At 44.2% G+C, this 17200-nt stretch overlaps 1 protein-coding gene across 1 annotated transcript in view; it reads left to right on the top strand.

Moving 5' to 3' along the window:
- The window catches only part of alk (ALK receptor tyrosine kinase), a 304575-nt gene extending 288203 nt beyond the window's left edge, over window positions 1–16372 (top strand). Inside the window, exons 18-29 of the mRNA XM_070842064.1 lie at window positions 1049–1204; window positions 2324–2434; window positions 3724–3910; window positions 4761–4851; window positions 5138–5202; window positions 5293–5422; window positions 5674–5771; window positions 8595–8687; window positions 12941–13042; window positions 13388–13522; window positions 14657–14747; window positions 15275–16372. Coding sequence (XP_070698165.1) covers window positions 1049–1204; window positions 2324–2434; window positions 3724–3910; window positions 4761–4851; window positions 5138–5202; window positions 5293–5422; window positions 5674–5771; window positions 8595–8687; window positions 12941–13042; window positions 13388–13522; window positions 14657–14747; window positions 15275–16372 — 2357 coding nt within the window. The remainder of the gene's footprint in view (window positions 1–1048; window positions 1205–2323; window positions 2435–3723; window positions 3911–4760; window positions 4852–5137; window positions 5203–5292; window positions 5423–5673; window positions 5772–8594; window positions 8688–12940; window positions 13043–13387; window positions 13523–14656; window positions 14748–15274) is intronic.
- Window positions 16373–17200: the final 828 nt, after the last annotated feature.

Genomic DNA, 17200 nt, shown 5'->3' with positions numbered 1-17200 from the left:
CACTCAGGTAGAAAAGCAACATAAGGGAGTATTCAGCACGGCTGTGTCTAAAAATCCTCCGTGCAGAGTATCACAGCGATGCATTAGTATGCAGTCAACATGTGCACTCGACACATTTGTATTCGTCCTTTATTCTTCCTCCGCTTTCTAGTGTTTCTAGGTTAGATTTATGTATTTGTACTTATAAAGCTGATAACAGAATGATGGGAGAAAATGGATTCTGCAGATGAGTGCGTTTGGTTTGCTTACTAAACAGTTCAAACGCTCACAGACAGCACATAAGTAACTCCTGTTAGGCTGATTTGTCCGCACTTGTTGCAGTTTACAATTAAGAGAATTGGTTTTCTTTAAATCTGCATTCAGTAATGGACACCGTGAGATCTTTTTACAACAATTTATGGCGGTATGAGCAGTTGTGTGTTGGAGGGCAGAAAGCCTGCAGCAGATCGTTTCACTGATTAACACACCTTGAAGGTAGGAGCAGGCTGGAATGAATATCTTTAAGCTCTCAGCCCTCAGTGCAACACGATGACTCGCCCCGGCTCAATTCACCCGGTGCACACTGTACTCGCTGGCTCGTACTGTTCATGAAATCAAATCACGCACAAGTGTAATGTAACCAGTTTCACTGTGGCATAAAAGAAATCTGATGCCATGTGGATCCATGTTGTCAGAGTTTTAACCCAGTGTTGGTCTACGGCTTTGGATGATGGCGTTCGTGCTTATAAATACTGGGTAATTACAACATGTTCCATATATATCAAGCTCAGAATGTTTGTTCTCGACAACAAACCTCTATTTGATGAAAATATATGTGGTGGTGAGAATAAAACTGAGCAAAGCTGTCCTCACACGTTGTCTACTTATGATCATTTCCAGTAAATTGCACCGCCGCATTACTGAGCCTTTGCTCATTTTATACTGAGACATTCTGCTCATTTTAGAAACCTCTGCTCTGCACTCTGTCTGTCTGTCTGTGTATGTATGTGTGTGTGTGTGTGTGTGTGTGTGTGTGTGTGTGTGTGTGTGTGTGTGTGGATGTCTAAAGCTATGGAGGGGGATGGTGAGGTGATCATCAGTCCGGTGCAGAACTGCAGCCATTGTAAGAGCGATGAATGCCACGAGATCAGGGACAGTATTGTCTGCTACTGTGACGATAGCCTCATCCTGGCAGCAGACGGAGTGTCCTGCATCAACGCTACAGGTCTGACGGACAGCACTGCTCACACACACACACACTTCACAACTCATGATGAAGCGTAATCTCGTTCTCTCTCTTCCACACAAATAAGTGAAATTAATCCAAATGCAGAAATGAGTTAAGCTGAATGTAATTGTACCTGTAATAGACTGTGACTCAGTGAAAGGATAATGAATTAATCTACAAAAGTAATTAAGCCTGGGAGGCTCTGTACTTTATTGAATCTTTATCTCAGGAAACGTTTTTTTAATAGTGCCTTAATCATTCATAATAATTATCAATCCGTAGCATAAGCTAACCTGTTAATGAAAATGGATACACCCAGAGCAGTATTAGCTGCTGTTTCAGTGTCGAGTCCTGTTCTGTGATTTATCTCTGTGTTCCAGCCAGATAAAAGCTCTTTATCTTATCATGTCAAGGATTTAGGATAAAAGGCTGAACTTGGATACTCATGTAGTGAGATTGTACAATAGATTTTGAATGCATTTCATTGTAGGCTTAATGAGCCTAAGTTTAAGCACCTAGCTCTGCTCATTACACCGTGTCAACCTTGACTGAAAATCAGTTTTCACACAAGTGCCGTGTCTTCTTCTCGGGTTAAACTGTGACAAAGGAATGCAGACAAACCCCTGTGGACCTAGAATTGCTTCTTCAATTACGATTTGTAATCTCAGATGAATAATGAGTATATGAATGTGGATCTGAAATGAATTCATATGGCGGACCGTCATTTTATAATTTGAAGCAAAATAACAGGGCTATTACCATCTCAATAATATCTTAATGACCTAGAGTGTCTCCTTGCCCTATGATTTGCAAATGTGTTCTCAGTAATGACAAGCAGTAGATAATTCTATGATGCTAGGTCATAAAAGGTCACAGTCTCAATATGGTGCCTCTCGGTGTGCAGATTTGTTCCTCAGCTTAGACAAGTGAAATGAGATCTCCCCTTGCCACCGAAAAGCAATTTGCATTCACCGGCCGTCGCTGCTCCTGAGCTCTGTTGTGTCATCGCTTTCACATCATTAATTAAGTTGGGGATCAGAGTGGCGAAGTGAATGTTAATACTCCTCTGGGGAAGATTACAACTGTGCAGCGCTGTTGTTTCCCCTTGTCTTGCAGAGGCGTCCCGGCTGACTCCCCAGTCTCTCTCCCACCTGGCGCTGGGTCTGTCTGTGGGCACCTCGGCCCTCATCGCCGCCCTGCTGCTGGCTGTGTCTGGAGTCATGATAAGTAAGTATCAGCACGTCACGTCAGCCAGAGATAGAATATGGTACTAAGACACTGATATATCAGTCTTCGATGAAAAATGTGGTGTCAGCCATTGCAGACATGATTCTAGGGGATGAGTGGGGCATTTTGGGATGGGTCGTAAATGTTTATACCAGAGTGCCATGAATTGGGCAGTATTTGGTAAAATGCTTACAACTCAAGTGCAAATGCAACTAATTACCATAAGTACACACCATGAACCAGCGCACCATGACATGCAGTGTGTCGTATGAAGCTGACAATGGCCAAAACGAACCTGGAGAAAATGGAAAAGCTGAAGTAGTTGATAGTGCCCGTAAATTGCTGTGGACTGTGCTGCTAAATATAGGTTCACTTTACATGAGTATATGTATTTTCTGCTTCAGTCTTCTGTTTGCAATAATGCACACGTTCTCCTTCTCACACACACACACACACACACACACACACGCTCAGTTCCGCAGTGTCTAGCCTGGCCCCTCTCAGAGGTCCCTTAGCAGGTTGTTATCAGAACGGGAAGTCAGCCTCGCGGACAGCGCAGACATCTGTCTGCCCGCCTGCTCTCAGGATATTACAGCCAGACATGTGCACTCATTGAGCCATCATCTCCTCCACACACATCCACGCTCGCTCTCATACTCGCAGGCTGACGCACACTTCCAGACTCCCACCTACACTCCTTTGCGCACACATCAGTAGACGAGGCTGGAGCTGAGGAGGTGTGGGACGACCACTGTGATGAATGAAAGGCGCTAATGACGGATGGCTGCTTAGCCGGTGGCTGACAGCATCCGTACATTAGACAGCACTTGGTAAATAAATAACTCCCCTGCGTGCACACGCACCAATTCACACACAAACAACTCTCCCTGCTCGCAGTCCAGGTCGAGGCTTCTAGCACTGTGAAGTGTGTGAGAGAAAAAGCATGCAGCAGGCTGTTCTAAATAAAGTGCCTTTGTTGCCTTTGTTTTTTCTTTGCATACTGTTGCCATGCTTGTTGCTACACTACACGTGTGGTTGTCTCTTTTAAGAGAGGCTGAATTCTAAAACATTACATATCTGAATATTTTAGGAGGACAAATCTGGCATCGGATAGAAAGGAATCAATATTTCACCGACACAAAGGAATTCCATTTCATAGAAATTGCTGTTGTACAAGTAAATGGTCTTAAGAGAAATAATAACTGGGTTCAAGCTTTTGTTTGTTTTTTAAATTGTGAATATCTCAGTAGTGGAGTGAAACTCCTCTTTCATTTTTTTCGTCTCGCCAGTGTACAGGCGTAAACACACAGAGCTGCAGTCTATCCAGCTGGAGCTGCAGAGTCCAGACTGCAAGCTCAGTAAGCTGCGGGCCTCCACCATCATGACCGACTACAACCCAAACTACTGCTTCGCCGGCAAGACGGCGTCGGTCAACGACCTGAAGGAAGTGCCGCGACGTAATATCTCCCTCACCAGGTAAAAGAGCCGCGAATACAGGCCCAGAACCAACAATCTTTTTCTTTAATTGGACATTATCATCTCATAATTAAAAAAAAAAAAGCCCATTAAAGAACAAATTCAGTATGAGTTAAATACACCTGAAATTACTGACTGAAGGATAACAGTGTCTGAACAAACAGTAGTACCAACTGTTTAAATAGGGTGGGCTCATACGTACAGCAAGGTGCGAGGAGTAGCAGTTTGAATAAAGCCTGAACTATTTAAAGTGAGAAGTCTCACAGTGATCACTGCAGAGATCCAGGAGGCTGAGAAATGAGTTTTGCTGGGCTCTTTTCAATTTTTAATGCATCCTTCATGTGTTTATAGTTCACCAGTTTATCATTCCGCTTCTTAATCTTTGTGAGAAATTCTTTTTCTTGTGGGCCCGTGAATATTTTCCAGCATCTAGATTTATGCAAGTTATTAATCAAGTGAAATAGCTGCAAAGGGGAAAATCAAAACTGTAATTTGGTGCCCAAGTTAACCATTCTACACAGTCACACGGAGCTATCGGCCTTTGTTGCCTGATAAGCTGATGAACCAAGTTAGACTTCTGATCATCATCTCTGCCCAGCTGTTTAAAAGAAATCACTTTTGTTTTCCGTGGCTCTCGTTTCTTTACCTAGTCCTCAGCCCCACAGGCGATCAGTCTTTGGACGCAGGTATATTTAGGACATGTCTCACCGCTGGCTGCTTCTGATGTCTTCAGTGTAGAAAACTCAGGTTTAAACATCCTTCTTTTGTGCCTCCTCTGTGTGAAAGTTTCAGCCTAATGTCTAAAATATGAATGTAATTGTAAATAATAAATGTGTTTGTGGGTCCTCAGGGGTTTGGGTCACGGTGCTTTCGGTGAAGTCTACGAAGGGCTGGCAGTGGGGATACCAGGTGAACCGAGTCCACTGCAAGTGGCAGTCAAGGTGAGTTCACACTCAACAGTCTCTGTTACAGCTCTTTCTATTTTTCAAAGGTCAAACTTTGATTGAATCAAATCAGGGGCTTCTAAAGTAATAACGCATCATCCATCCTTTCCATAGTTTCTCAGGAGAGGATAGGAGATCACAGAGTCGAACATGAGCAGATTTTCTTAGTTATTGCTGTCTCGCATCTCTTTCACAGACGCATCAGGCACTACATGCAAAACACAATCACAACTGTATATAAAACTTCATTATACTGAGAGTTTTTTTTTTTTATTTACAATAGACCCTGCCTGAGGTTTGCTCTGAGCAAGATGAGTTGGACTTCCTCATGGAGGCCCTAATCATCAGGTAGGAGGCAAATTCAAAAAACCAAATTCTGTCTCTCGCAGTGACTTTGACGGTACCACTAAAGCCATTCCACCACACTTTTCCCTGCAGTAAGTTCAGCCATCAGAACATTGTGCGTTGTATAGGAGTCAGTCTGCAAGCCATGCCCAGGTTCATCCTGCTGGAGCTGATGGCTGGAGGAGACCTCAAGTCTTTCCTGAGGGAGACCAGACCCCGGCTGGTGAGACAGACTGTCGTATCACGCTCAAGTGCACATTGTCATTGAATAGTGCAGTTCATTTTTTAAAAATTTTAATCCCCTTAAGCTACCACTTCTGCACTACTCATAGAGCCACAGAAATGAACACACAATGATCCAAGTTAGAGGTTTTCAAACATGAGTACATGTTTGAAAACCTCTAACTCTGTAACTCTAACTACCTCTGCCTCTGCCTCTAATATGCACTCTTTGTCTGTTCCCTGTGTGATCAGGAGCATCCGTCCAGTCTGACCATGGTGGACCTTCTCAACGTGGCCAGAGACATCGCTAAGGGCTGCCAGTATCTGGAGGAGAACCAGTTTATACATAGGTACTAGACTAGATGATCACACATTTTGCACATGAATATGCAAAAACAACAGTGTGCTGGCATAAACAATTACAGCGCATGATTATGAAAGGATGTATTGTATTCTGTGGCTCTATATTCCTCCTACCTGGATCAGATCTGAAAACAAATGAAACAAAAAACAGTACATGTGGGTATGCGCATGCATATGGAATGCAAAAGTGCAAAGGAAAACATACAAACTCAACAAATACAGACTTCCACACATTCATCTGCTCACTTTCACTCTGAATTATGACCTGACTGCATATCTGTTCAAGCGTAACATATGGACTCTGCATGCCTTCTGCCTTTCGTATGATAGCAGAAAGGACAAGTGATGAGTTTAGCATCAGAGCAGGCAGATGGGGTAGCCGGCTTGCCTTTTTACGGTCTGTATCCAAGGCACAAGTCAACAGAGTGTCCCTTCCATAGCCATATTCACAGTGGTTGGTGAACCGGAGGATGTGACTTTTAAACCAGCCCCTCCTCCTCTTGAACCTGCTTTGCCAAGATCTCCATCATGGATGTCCGTGAGGGAAGTCAAGTACATGCCAAAACGGGAAAAGGTCAAAACGGTTCCTGCAATCACATCAAGACAATTAAAGCACATCCCCATGTCTATCTCTGACTTCCTAGGAATTGGCCAATGACAAACGAGGCTTATTAAACCTTGTTTGCCCCAACGTGGCACAGTGAAGCCCCATCAATCCACCTAATGGCTGACTCTCCTCTGGAGGCTCGTGAGCTTCTACACAGCCAGCCTTTCTGCCTTCAAACCTGTATTAAAATTCACCCTAACACCGTCCTTGAGGTTAATTTCAATTTTTATGGAGGTGTGTTTACTCAGGGTTGGGTTAAGGGCAGGTGAACGTGGTGGAGTAGCCGCTACTCGGAAAAATGCTGCTTTTCTTTTTTTTCCCAAGGATTAGAGGGTTGGATGATGAGCTGTGGTGTGCTCCAACAGGTTAAATCACAGGGTTAATGCTGCCTGACATCAACTCACTCTGGCTTTTGTGTGTTTTCTCTGCTCATCTCTGTGGCGGCATTCATCTGTTTTTTGGCCAGTGGACCACGTTATCTGTTTTTTTGACAACAGCCTTGATGCTCGAAGTGGAAACTGTAACCACCTTAAAAGCAGCTCCGTGCTGCGGAGAGTCCGGTAGATTAACGCAACCCCAGGTGTTAAAATAGACTAATGACACAGATTGTTCTCCAAGTGCTGCAGTGAAAACGGGTCTTTAAGTTGCAGTTCGTATTTACTGTAAATAAGGTCAACAGTACGAAGCCAGTTAACATTGTTTTAATAACGCACAGCTCCCACATCTCTGCGCTGCATGCACAATAGCACTGTGTCCTTCCCTTAAGCCCTCAGCGAGCAGTCTGTGACAGCTACTGCTGCATTTCAAGGCTCGTCCTTGCCTACAAGCAAAAGCAAATCATTTGCATGCATTCTTCCAAGCCATTAAACAAAGACTATTTGGATTTAGCAACAGTACCTCATGAGAAAGGATCTTGTGAGAGTGTGCCTGTGTGTGTTAATGTGTGCGCACACCCATGTGCATGTGATTGTGGGCACGCTATGATAGGAATTATTCAGTATTCATGAAGTGGCCGGAATGTGCCTTAATTGATTGATTGTTTCACTGCTTTTTCTTGAATAGGAAGTTTTGTGGTGTGATAACCACGATTTAGGTAATTCTCTGCAGCTGGTTTGATAACTCAGTTTACCAACACTCATTCAACTGCTTCAGTCTAAATTGTAAAAAAAAAAAAAAAAATAGATCTGAGAAATCGAAAAACAAATGGATGCCCTCGCCACAATATTGTTTTTATTTCACACTAAATTATTTAACATCAAGCTTGAAGTAGTACTATAATAGAAGTTGAACAGTTCCAAACTCTTCAGGCACATTGAAGTGGGGCAACCATGCATATTGTAGTCCCTGTCTTAAAAAGCCCTCAGTTTAAATCAGTCTGAACTATTACTTTATCCTCATTGTGTCATTTCACATCCAAGTTAATCAGAGTGTGGAAGCAAAACATCAAAACAATGTGTTGCTGTGTACACACTCGCAGAACTCAGTGCCGCCGTTTGTATCACTGCTGGTTTTTCATTTCCAGCTCTGCCTCGTCTCATGATCTGCTTGAGCACAGTGTCACATGATGTTATTTTGATGTTAAATTCTGGGTATTTATTGGCCCATGTGCACACTTGTATTTAGTTTGATGAGGAGCAGTGTGCTCATAATGTCACTTCTTAAGATGTTAACAAAGTCAGATGGCTGGGGAGCACAGTACAGAGTGTGGGCTCCATTTCCTTTTCCCCACACAGGAGTACAGCATGCTGTGCGAACTACTGTATTTTCTCAAAGACCGACCAACCCCGTGCAGCACAAATATGAATTTTGGGATTTTTTTTTTTCTTCTAACCCACTCTTGCCTGCATACGTTGTGGAACATTTCAATCTTTTCTGCGGTTGCACTATGTGGGCAGAGCTATAAAGGCATTGTAGAAAACTATTCACTTTACAAGTTTGCCCGGGGCAACTTAGTAGTTACACTGAACTTTAGATCTGATAGGGGAGCATCTGTAGGTGTTTCATATGTGGAGCTCTCTTATAGATGCAAATATATGAAAAACTTCAGTAAACTAGTGCAGAGACAAGCTAAGCTCGGTGAATGTCAATGTTCAGTACATTATTAAAAATCACATAGTACAGACTTGAATCAATCGGTCAGTCAATCCAGCACTAAGCGCATGCAGTGGCCTGACCGTCTGCATGTGTTTTTCTCATCTTTCAGGGACATTGCAGCTCGGAATTGCCTGCTGACCTGCAAAGGACCTGGCCGCGTGGCCAAGATTGGAGATTTTGGGATGGCTCGGGACATTTACAGGTACAAGCACAGCACAGGCCCACTGACTGATGCAAGACAGCGGGCAAGAGCGCCCTGGCTCACCTAGAATGGAGACCAGATGCTTTGATCTACCTATCTAGCATGAACAAAGACCAGTTCTAAATAGTAACCCCTAGACTGGGCTGGAGGTTTGCAGATGTATTCCACATGAATATTAAAGGCATATATCAGAATCAAATGACCTGTATTCAACATTTACAATACTATCACCTTAACTAAGACTAAATGCAACTGTTCATCCACCCTATTTTTTAAGTGAAATCCTAGGTATGCACACTTATTGAACCACAGGACATGACAAATCGAAATGCGAGAGCAAACCTCAAACTGTGTCACTAAACAGCAGGGGGTGAGCACAGTCCAGAGAAAGCTGGACTCAGTGACAGAGACGATGTTACATCTTTTTCCTCTTTATTTCCTTCTGTATCATTTGGCATGAAGACAGCTGGCTTGCCTGATAAAGATGAGTGCGTTGGCTGTGTGCAGTTTTGTGCAAGATATTCTTAACTGCAAGGACATATAACATACAATATCTAAGATGGAAGAAAATCAGGGTTAAGCTATTTCAATGAGCTACTAGCTCAGAGTTTTTCTTCTCATTGCAAAAGGCCACGGCATTTATCAGGAAGACTTTTAAACTGGTAAATGTGGCCCAGCTGTGAGAGTGTGTTTATCCTCGATCACACCGCCATACTGATGCCTTCTTTTAATCTACATCAGCTCATCTGCAAGCCCCTACGGTGTCCCATTATTCTTAGCCCAAACTTTGTAATATAGCTACCACAATTTCACGCGACACCATTTAAATGAATGCACAATCCAGCAGGGAAATCTGCCGAGCCTTTCATCTGGTAAGAAATTAGAGCAGGGACATATGTCACAACAATCAGCTATATCAACGCACCACTTTCGCATCAGCCAATGGAAAGTCACATGAGAGCAAAGTCACTCTCAGAGCATCCGGGAAAGGCTGTTGCGCAACACCCCCGGGGGTCCGCATTACGAGCGGTTGATTTAATTGTTGATGTCAGTTTTTCAGGTGCCTCGATGTGATTTTGTTTTTATCTCTCAGCCTGGAGCTGTAGTGCCTCGACTGGGATTTTTTTTCATTTTTTTTTTTTTATCATCATTGTTATTATTTTCAGAGGGAGGGGTGGTTCTTTAGTGCACAATGCAACCCCGCCGTCAGAGCGTTATTGCTCCTGCTATGTGACGAGGGACGTGGGAGTCCTTTTGAGGCCGTCGCAGGGGACGGGTGTCACAGTGAGGGACCAGGACAAGGTTTAATGTCAGCTTTTTATATTCTGGGAGGAGAGCCACAGGCGTACTTGCACGTGGTATTCCACTGTGTCCCGCACTCACAGCCTCTCACATTTACACACCGGTGAAGCGGTGGCAAACAAAAAAGGTGGATAAACAATAGCTGCCAGTCAGTAATCATCCCGAGGTAAACAGCCACCACTATGAAGAGAAATTCACCGTGCTTTCAAATGACCAGATCCTCACAGGAACTATTAACAATGGTGTGCAGTGACTTTAGGTTGCATTTGTTAATGTCAGCCTGGTGCACGCACACACACACACACACACACACACAGTAAGGGCAGCACAAAGACATTTAACTCAATGAGCAGACGTTAAGCATTAGGCTCCACATTGTGTTCTTCTATCTTACTCAACATTCGGCGCAGTCTGCTTGACGCCTCTGTCTCTTAACATTAGTTTTTGCTTTTAACACTTCTCTATCCTCCAGCTTTGCTTCTGCACATTGAATGGCTCACACAAGGAAAAAACACACACACACACACACACACACATATATAAAACACCTCCATTTGTGCTATAGATTTCGTGGGACTGTATTTAAGCCTCCCTAATCTGCAGCTCAGCTTTCAGGCCGGTTTGGTGGTGTTAGCAGTAGTAATAAATATGTCCATAAACCCCATGGTAAAAAAAAAAAAAAAAAAGAGGTCGATCCACTGATAGGGGGGATTATCAGTCTTATGCTCTACATTCAACCAACCCTCAAACTTTACAAAATACTTCTACTGGGTAGATAACGGAGCGCATAGAAATATACAAAAGTTTTATGTGTTCAGGTGATGTTTTTTAAAAAGATTTATTTCACTCGCAGGGGTCAGTGCAACAGCAGAAAATATATTACAACAAAAAAAAGAATTTGTGGCAGTCTGGCTTTTGTAAACTCCTTATCACTGAAATCAGCCTTTTCAGAGGAACAAACACAGAGCACGCACACCCACAGCTGCTCATCTAATAGCATCTTTTGATGCCAGTCTGCTTCCCTCACTATTTTCTTTATTGGGATAGACAGGAAAATTAGAGGGATATTGGCAAAGGGGGGCACAGAAGAGAAGATGGTGGCAAAATTCAGTCCTCTAATTGTAGGCCTAAAAATGAGGGCAGTAAGCGAGCCCCATCACAGAATTGATTGTGTTATTCTCACTGATAGATTAAGGCTTTGGGCGGGGATGTGTGTGGCTGCCCTGCAGTGATTCTAAACTAATCTGTCAAGAAAACAGACTCAAGTAGCGATTGTTTTCTCTGCTTCATTGATTATGTGTAATTTTCCTCAAGGCTAACGTCTTATGCCAATAGTTTCCTATATTTCCCTTTTAGCCATATTATCTGACAGCATATCATCTATATTCATCTCCACCCACTGCTCCCCAGAAGACACACAGCTGTAGCTACAAATCCAACCAAATGATGAGCGTTAAATTGTCTCTTAATCTTTGAACCTTCCAAAAACTGAATTTCCATTACACCAACCAGATGGTTTTAAGCGAGTAACGAATATCGCACAATCAAGCTTTTTTTTATGGTGTTGGTGACTTACTGGTTCAGTGAAGATGGGTGTGAAGTGAGACGTGTCTTATCGCATCTGTCCTCACTTCTCTTTAGGCTTTCCTTTAGCACTACATCGTTTGACTTGTAAGGCATGCTTCGCTCTGGCTCTTAACAATGGTTCACACAGTTTTTGGCCCTGATGAGCAGGAGAAGACACACCGTAATGGGTCATGCACCACAGGTCCATAGGCTTTGGATGCCATATCTGAGAAGCTCAGGCTGTCAAAACCACAATCTTTTTTTCTTTTTCTTTTTTTTGCTCATTGTTGCAGATTTTATTGTCTGTTTTATTGTCTGCCACCCTGTTTTTGATGCGTTTGCCATTCTTTTCTTTTCTGTACTTTTTTTTAGCTTTTATTTGTCCTGGGAATGCCAATTGAGCACAATGCTCTTTTTTAATCCTGCTTCATATTCGCACCTGGGAGCTGCCCACTGTAATTACAGTCCTCTCCTGCGCGTCCATGTGAAGCTCCAGCAGAGCAGTCGGTGCTTCACTTACTTGTCTAAATTTTGAAGGCGAGGAGAAAGAGAGTGTTATTGCTGCTCCTTTTACTTTCCCAAAATCCCAGGGCTTTGCACTGGCAACCCTCCAGTCACAAAACTGTGTCTACAGGCCATTACAGTCGTATTTAGTATGAAGCACTTGCCATGTTTGCAAACAATTGCTTAGGGGGGAAAAGTGTCGTTTTCTATTACAAAATCACTCGAGGCAAACAGTTTTACTCCCCTGCAACAGCAAACCATGCCAAAATAATGCTTTTTCCCCAGCCAAACACAGCTGACACCACTTAACTGGGATGCTGATGTGTGTCCATTTTCCTGCATGTGCGCCATGATGGAGCGGGAGCCGAGCAGATCCAAGTTCATGTCTGTCCTCGCCGTGCGCCTCGAGCAGGGCGACGTGAACCAGGCAGTGACCTCTATCTGCACTGACAATCAGATAGAGCACACATCAGATAATTTTTCTGCCCACAGAAAGCGTGAGACAGCATTAAAAATGGCTCAGATGGGGCTCGGCCTGGCGAGAAAAAAAATCTCCCTCTCTCCTCTGGGAAAGATAAGGAGTTCTTCGAGGGTCTCTCACACCAACGTGATAGGAAGCTGAAAATGCGATTGGATCAGAGCGCTGATATGGCCTCTGACAAGTAGTGAATTAATTGCTGAATGTAAGATTTCTCCTTCTATTTTTTTCAACCTCAGCTTGTGATGGCAGTGGTGTTGCCATGGTGATGGCGCTGCAAACTATAAATGCTGGTTTTCATTTTGCAATTGCTCCCTTTTTTTAATTATTAGCAGGCAAGCAAAGAACACTGTCAAGCATTTTACTATTCAAAATGTGTGCGTGTGTGTGTGTGTGTGTGCAGGGCAAGCTATTACAGGAAGGGGGGGCGTGCCATGCTGCCAGTGAAGTGGATGCCACCTGAAGCCTTCATGGAGGGCATCTTCACATCTAAAACAGACACGTGGTGAGAATCCCTCATACTGCTCTTTAACTGGCTCAGCTTCACTTCCAATATTTCACACCTGGACGTCTGCTGTCCCGACCCACCCGCCTCCTCTCCTTCCTCTGTCCTTCAACGCCTCTGATCTTGAGACACATGTTTTTTTTTTCTTTCTTTTTTTTTTAATTCCTTGTCCCATCTCTAACTCATTCATGTCCTCTGCTCACATCCTTTACAGCGTCAGCATTGATGACGCTAATAATTTATGACTTGATTGTCCTCAGTCTTGTCCTCTTTCTCTCTCTCTCTCTCTCTCCATTTCTCTCCCTCTACTACCTACTCTGTCCTCTCATCATCTGCCTCTCTAAGGTCGTTTGGGGTGCTGCTGTGGGAGATCTTCTCATTGGGCTACATGCCATATCCGAGTCGCAGCAACCAGGAAGTGTTGGAGTTTGTAACCAATGGCGGAAGGATGGACCCGCCTAAAAATTGCCCTGGGCCAGTGTAAGCGCAGATACACGCACATACACACGCACACACAGGCACACACAGACGCACACACAGACACAGACACACACACACGCTGAATGCATTCATGTGATTCACATGACCACATGAATATGGATCACAAAGATGTGATCCCATGAGTTCTAATTAAGCTTCTCCATAACAGGAAAGAAAGATGCTCAGTTGCCTATGATTTATACATTGTATAGACATAGGCAGCCAAAAAGAAAATAATAATAATAATAGTAATACAGGCAGGGGCAAACATGAAAGGCTCTGATGATTTGCTGATATTGACACATATATGAGTTGTGACCTAAAAGGCGTCAGAAAATTTTCTGGGAGATCGCTCCCAGCGCTTTCAATATGGAAACCACATCAACTGTTTTCTTTCATGTTTGCCTCCCAATTTGGAAGAAGTCATGGGGAGCTGATAGAGAGCTTAAAACACATTTACATATCTCACCGTATTTTTCTCTCGTTTTTCAGATACCGCCTCTCATGCTAACTCTATTATGAAAACACATATGGGCAGATGCACACACACACACACACACACACACTCTCTCTCTAATATACGCGTTGGAGCCACAGTTTGGCCTCTATGTGATTTAACAGCTTTATCCCTCACACACGTCGGCCACAGCTTTGCAGATTACTCCTTGTATCCGTGTAAATGTTTTTTTGTTTTTTTCTTATGAAAGAATATTTTTTTTGGAAAAAAATAAACATGGCCCTGTGGTGTCCTTTTAGTTTGAAGTTGGGGAACAATCTCACAACAGGACACACTGTGTAATGAAAGCGGCAGCTGTGGTTGGAATCAGCCCAGCAATTAAAACCTTATCTAAGGATTTAACTTCACCGTTAGTTGTCTCTGTAATCCACCCACCATCACTCAGACTGGTGGGAGAATACACTTTAATTCTGCCTGAAGTGATCAAAACAACTATTAAGCGTATTTTGTCAAGAGATAAATGCAACATTTGTTAAATCAGGGGGAAAGAGGGGTGCTGGTTTGCCTCAGTTTTCTTTCTTTCTTTCTTTCTCTACATCTGAATGCACTGGCAGGACATGTTTTCATTAGCTATGCCCCGCTTGTGTGTATATTTACCCATTCGTGTGTGTCTTTAGGTACCGTATAATGACTCAGAGTTGGCAGCATCAGCCTGAGGACAGACCGAACTTCTCGACGATCCTGGAGAGAATCGACTACTGCTTACAGGTGATTCAAAAGAGCAAACAGTGAGATTCTGGCTGCTATGTAAACATGAATCAGAGCTCAGCAATTTGAAGGAAATATCTAAATTCCATTTTGCAATCTTGCTTGTTTTAAATTGTGATTATTTCCTGTAAATTACACTCCAAGCTTTGTGGTATTGCTCGCCTAAAAAGGATAACACAATGTAAGTTTGTATTGAGCATAATCAAACCTTATTTCTGCATGAAAAGAATCAGATAAAATGATGTAGCTGCTCGTTGCTACTTTTAATGACCAAATCTAGTTTTCTAGTTTTGAGGAAACACTGTTTAAGACATTACATGAATGGTATGGTTAGATACTGAATGCCAACACGAATGCAATGATGTCCTCCAGAGTGGGACTATGTTTATCAATAATAATTGTACATGAAATACGATTTCAAAATTGTGGGTCCTGTGATTTGAAAATGACACTCTGTCAAATGAGTGACAATACTGGTAACACTGATGTATAAGACTCTTATCTCCCAATGGTCTGCCCTATATTAGGACCCTGATGTGGTGACCATGCCCCTGCCCATAGAGTATGGACCCGTCCCCGAAGAGGAGGAGCGTGTACCCATGCGCCCTGACGACCCTTCAGCTCCAACCGTGCTGGTCAATTCTCAGGTGCCTGATGGGGAGGCTCCACAGCCGCCCCCATCCTATCCTACAGAAGAGAACCGGAGGGGTGGGGAGCACACTGCCGTGACAAGCACAGCGTCGGAGGCCAAAGCACAGATGTCGGCGCAGCCCCAGCCGTACCTCCACCAGCACCAGCAGCCTCACACGCAGACCTCCATCGCCATAACCACCACTAACACAGTCACCTCCACGGCCACCTCCACACTCACTGCCAAGGGACCTCACGTCACCACCCAGCCCAGTCTTGAGGGAGGACACATCAACCTAGCATTCACCCAGGGCCACCCGCCAGAGAAGGAGGGCCACAGCAGTCTCTGGAACCCAACATATGGCTCGTGGTTCCTGCAGCAGAGGAAGCAGCAGCAGCAGCAGCAGCAGCAGCAGCAGCAGAGGCAGGTAGGGGTGGGAGGAGCAGGAGGGAGCAGTGGCAGGGTGCCTGGCGAGGGGCAGGAGCATGTAGGCCGGACTGTGGCTGAGGTGGCAGGAGTGCTGGGTCTTCAGCACCAGCACAAGCAGTTCCAGCATCAGCTCCAGCAGCAGCACCAACTCCAGTTGCTGCACCATCAGCAGCAGCAGCAGCAGCAGGGTCTTTGCAGACCTCTGTTACCCCCACCACCACCTCCTGCCGCTCAGTCACCGCTGCTTTTAGATTCAGCCACGTTGCCCCCGGTTCCCCTCTACAGACTGAGACGATTCCCCTGCGGGAACATCGGCTACGGCTACCAGGAGCAAGGCATGTCACTTGAGGCCGCCCACGGTAACCCCAACCCCCCTCCTCCACCCGTGCAGGGCACCTCCATGCCCCCCGCAGCAGCCCACCAGAGGGGGGCATCCATTCCCACCTCGGTGTCTCTGGGTCGGTCGGGTATATCGGAGGACAGCCGTCCACTGCTTGTCACCATGGGGACAGTACAGGACCCGAGGCTGCCCAGGATGGAGGGCCACAATGCCACTGTGCTTTAGCCCAAATGCCTGTACTGCTGGTCTTTTTTCCAGGCCCTGTCTTTGGAGTGTTCAGGACAAAGGCCTTTTTACACCCCTACCGACCCGACATTTTGGTTTCTTCCTCCAGTTCGGAAAGAATCCATCTCGCTGAAACGGAGCTGGAGTCCATCAGGCTTTTCCCCGTGAGAACCCTGGAGATGCGTTCAACTCCCCAATGGATGCTAAAGCACATCAGAGAACTAAAACAGCTTTGGGAGGCAAAATGTAGAGGCTAGTTTTAAGAGTAAAAAAAAAAACATATTTTTTCAACGCTGGAGGAACCATGAGTGAGTGAGAATACTTAGAAAGAGACAAATGGAGACTTTAATGCAGGGAAAGACAACTTTCCATGCGGTAGTGAACAGAAGCTCATTCACAGCTGAGGACGTCTCTTATCTATGAGAACGGACCATAAGGAACATTTAAATCTCTATATTTTGCCAGACTTAAGACTTTCTGTCACGAACTTCGGTGACCAGTTTGACTATAGCAACTGCAAAGTTGTCTTCAGCTGCCAGCTCCATGTGTCAGTTCTACTGCAGAACACTCACACTGTTCCTTATCCACATCCTTTTGGAAAACAACAGCGTGGTAAATAACTTGTATCAGACTATTTTTCAAGAATATCACAGAATCGGACACTGGATTACCAGAGACATTTATACAACAACAAAAAAAAATACTGGGAAAAATGTGTTTGTTGGTGTTTGCTTGCCTGCTTGTTTATTTATTCATTTGTTTATTTATTATTTGGAAGTGGCTCTATAAATTATTCATGAACATTCTCCTTCATTTTAAATCAACTGG

This window comes from Pempheris klunzingeri, chromosome 13 (genome assembly GCF_042242105.1).
Source record: "Pempheris klunzingeri isolate RE-2024b chromosome 13, fPemKlu1.hap1, whole genome shotgun sequence".
Lineage (NCBI taxonomy): Eukaryota > Metazoa > Chordata > Actinopteri > Acropomatiformes > Pempheridae > Pempheris > Pempheris klunzingeri.
Note: the sequence above shows the minus strand (reverse complement) of the source record. Positions and strands in the feature narration are given on the sequence as shown.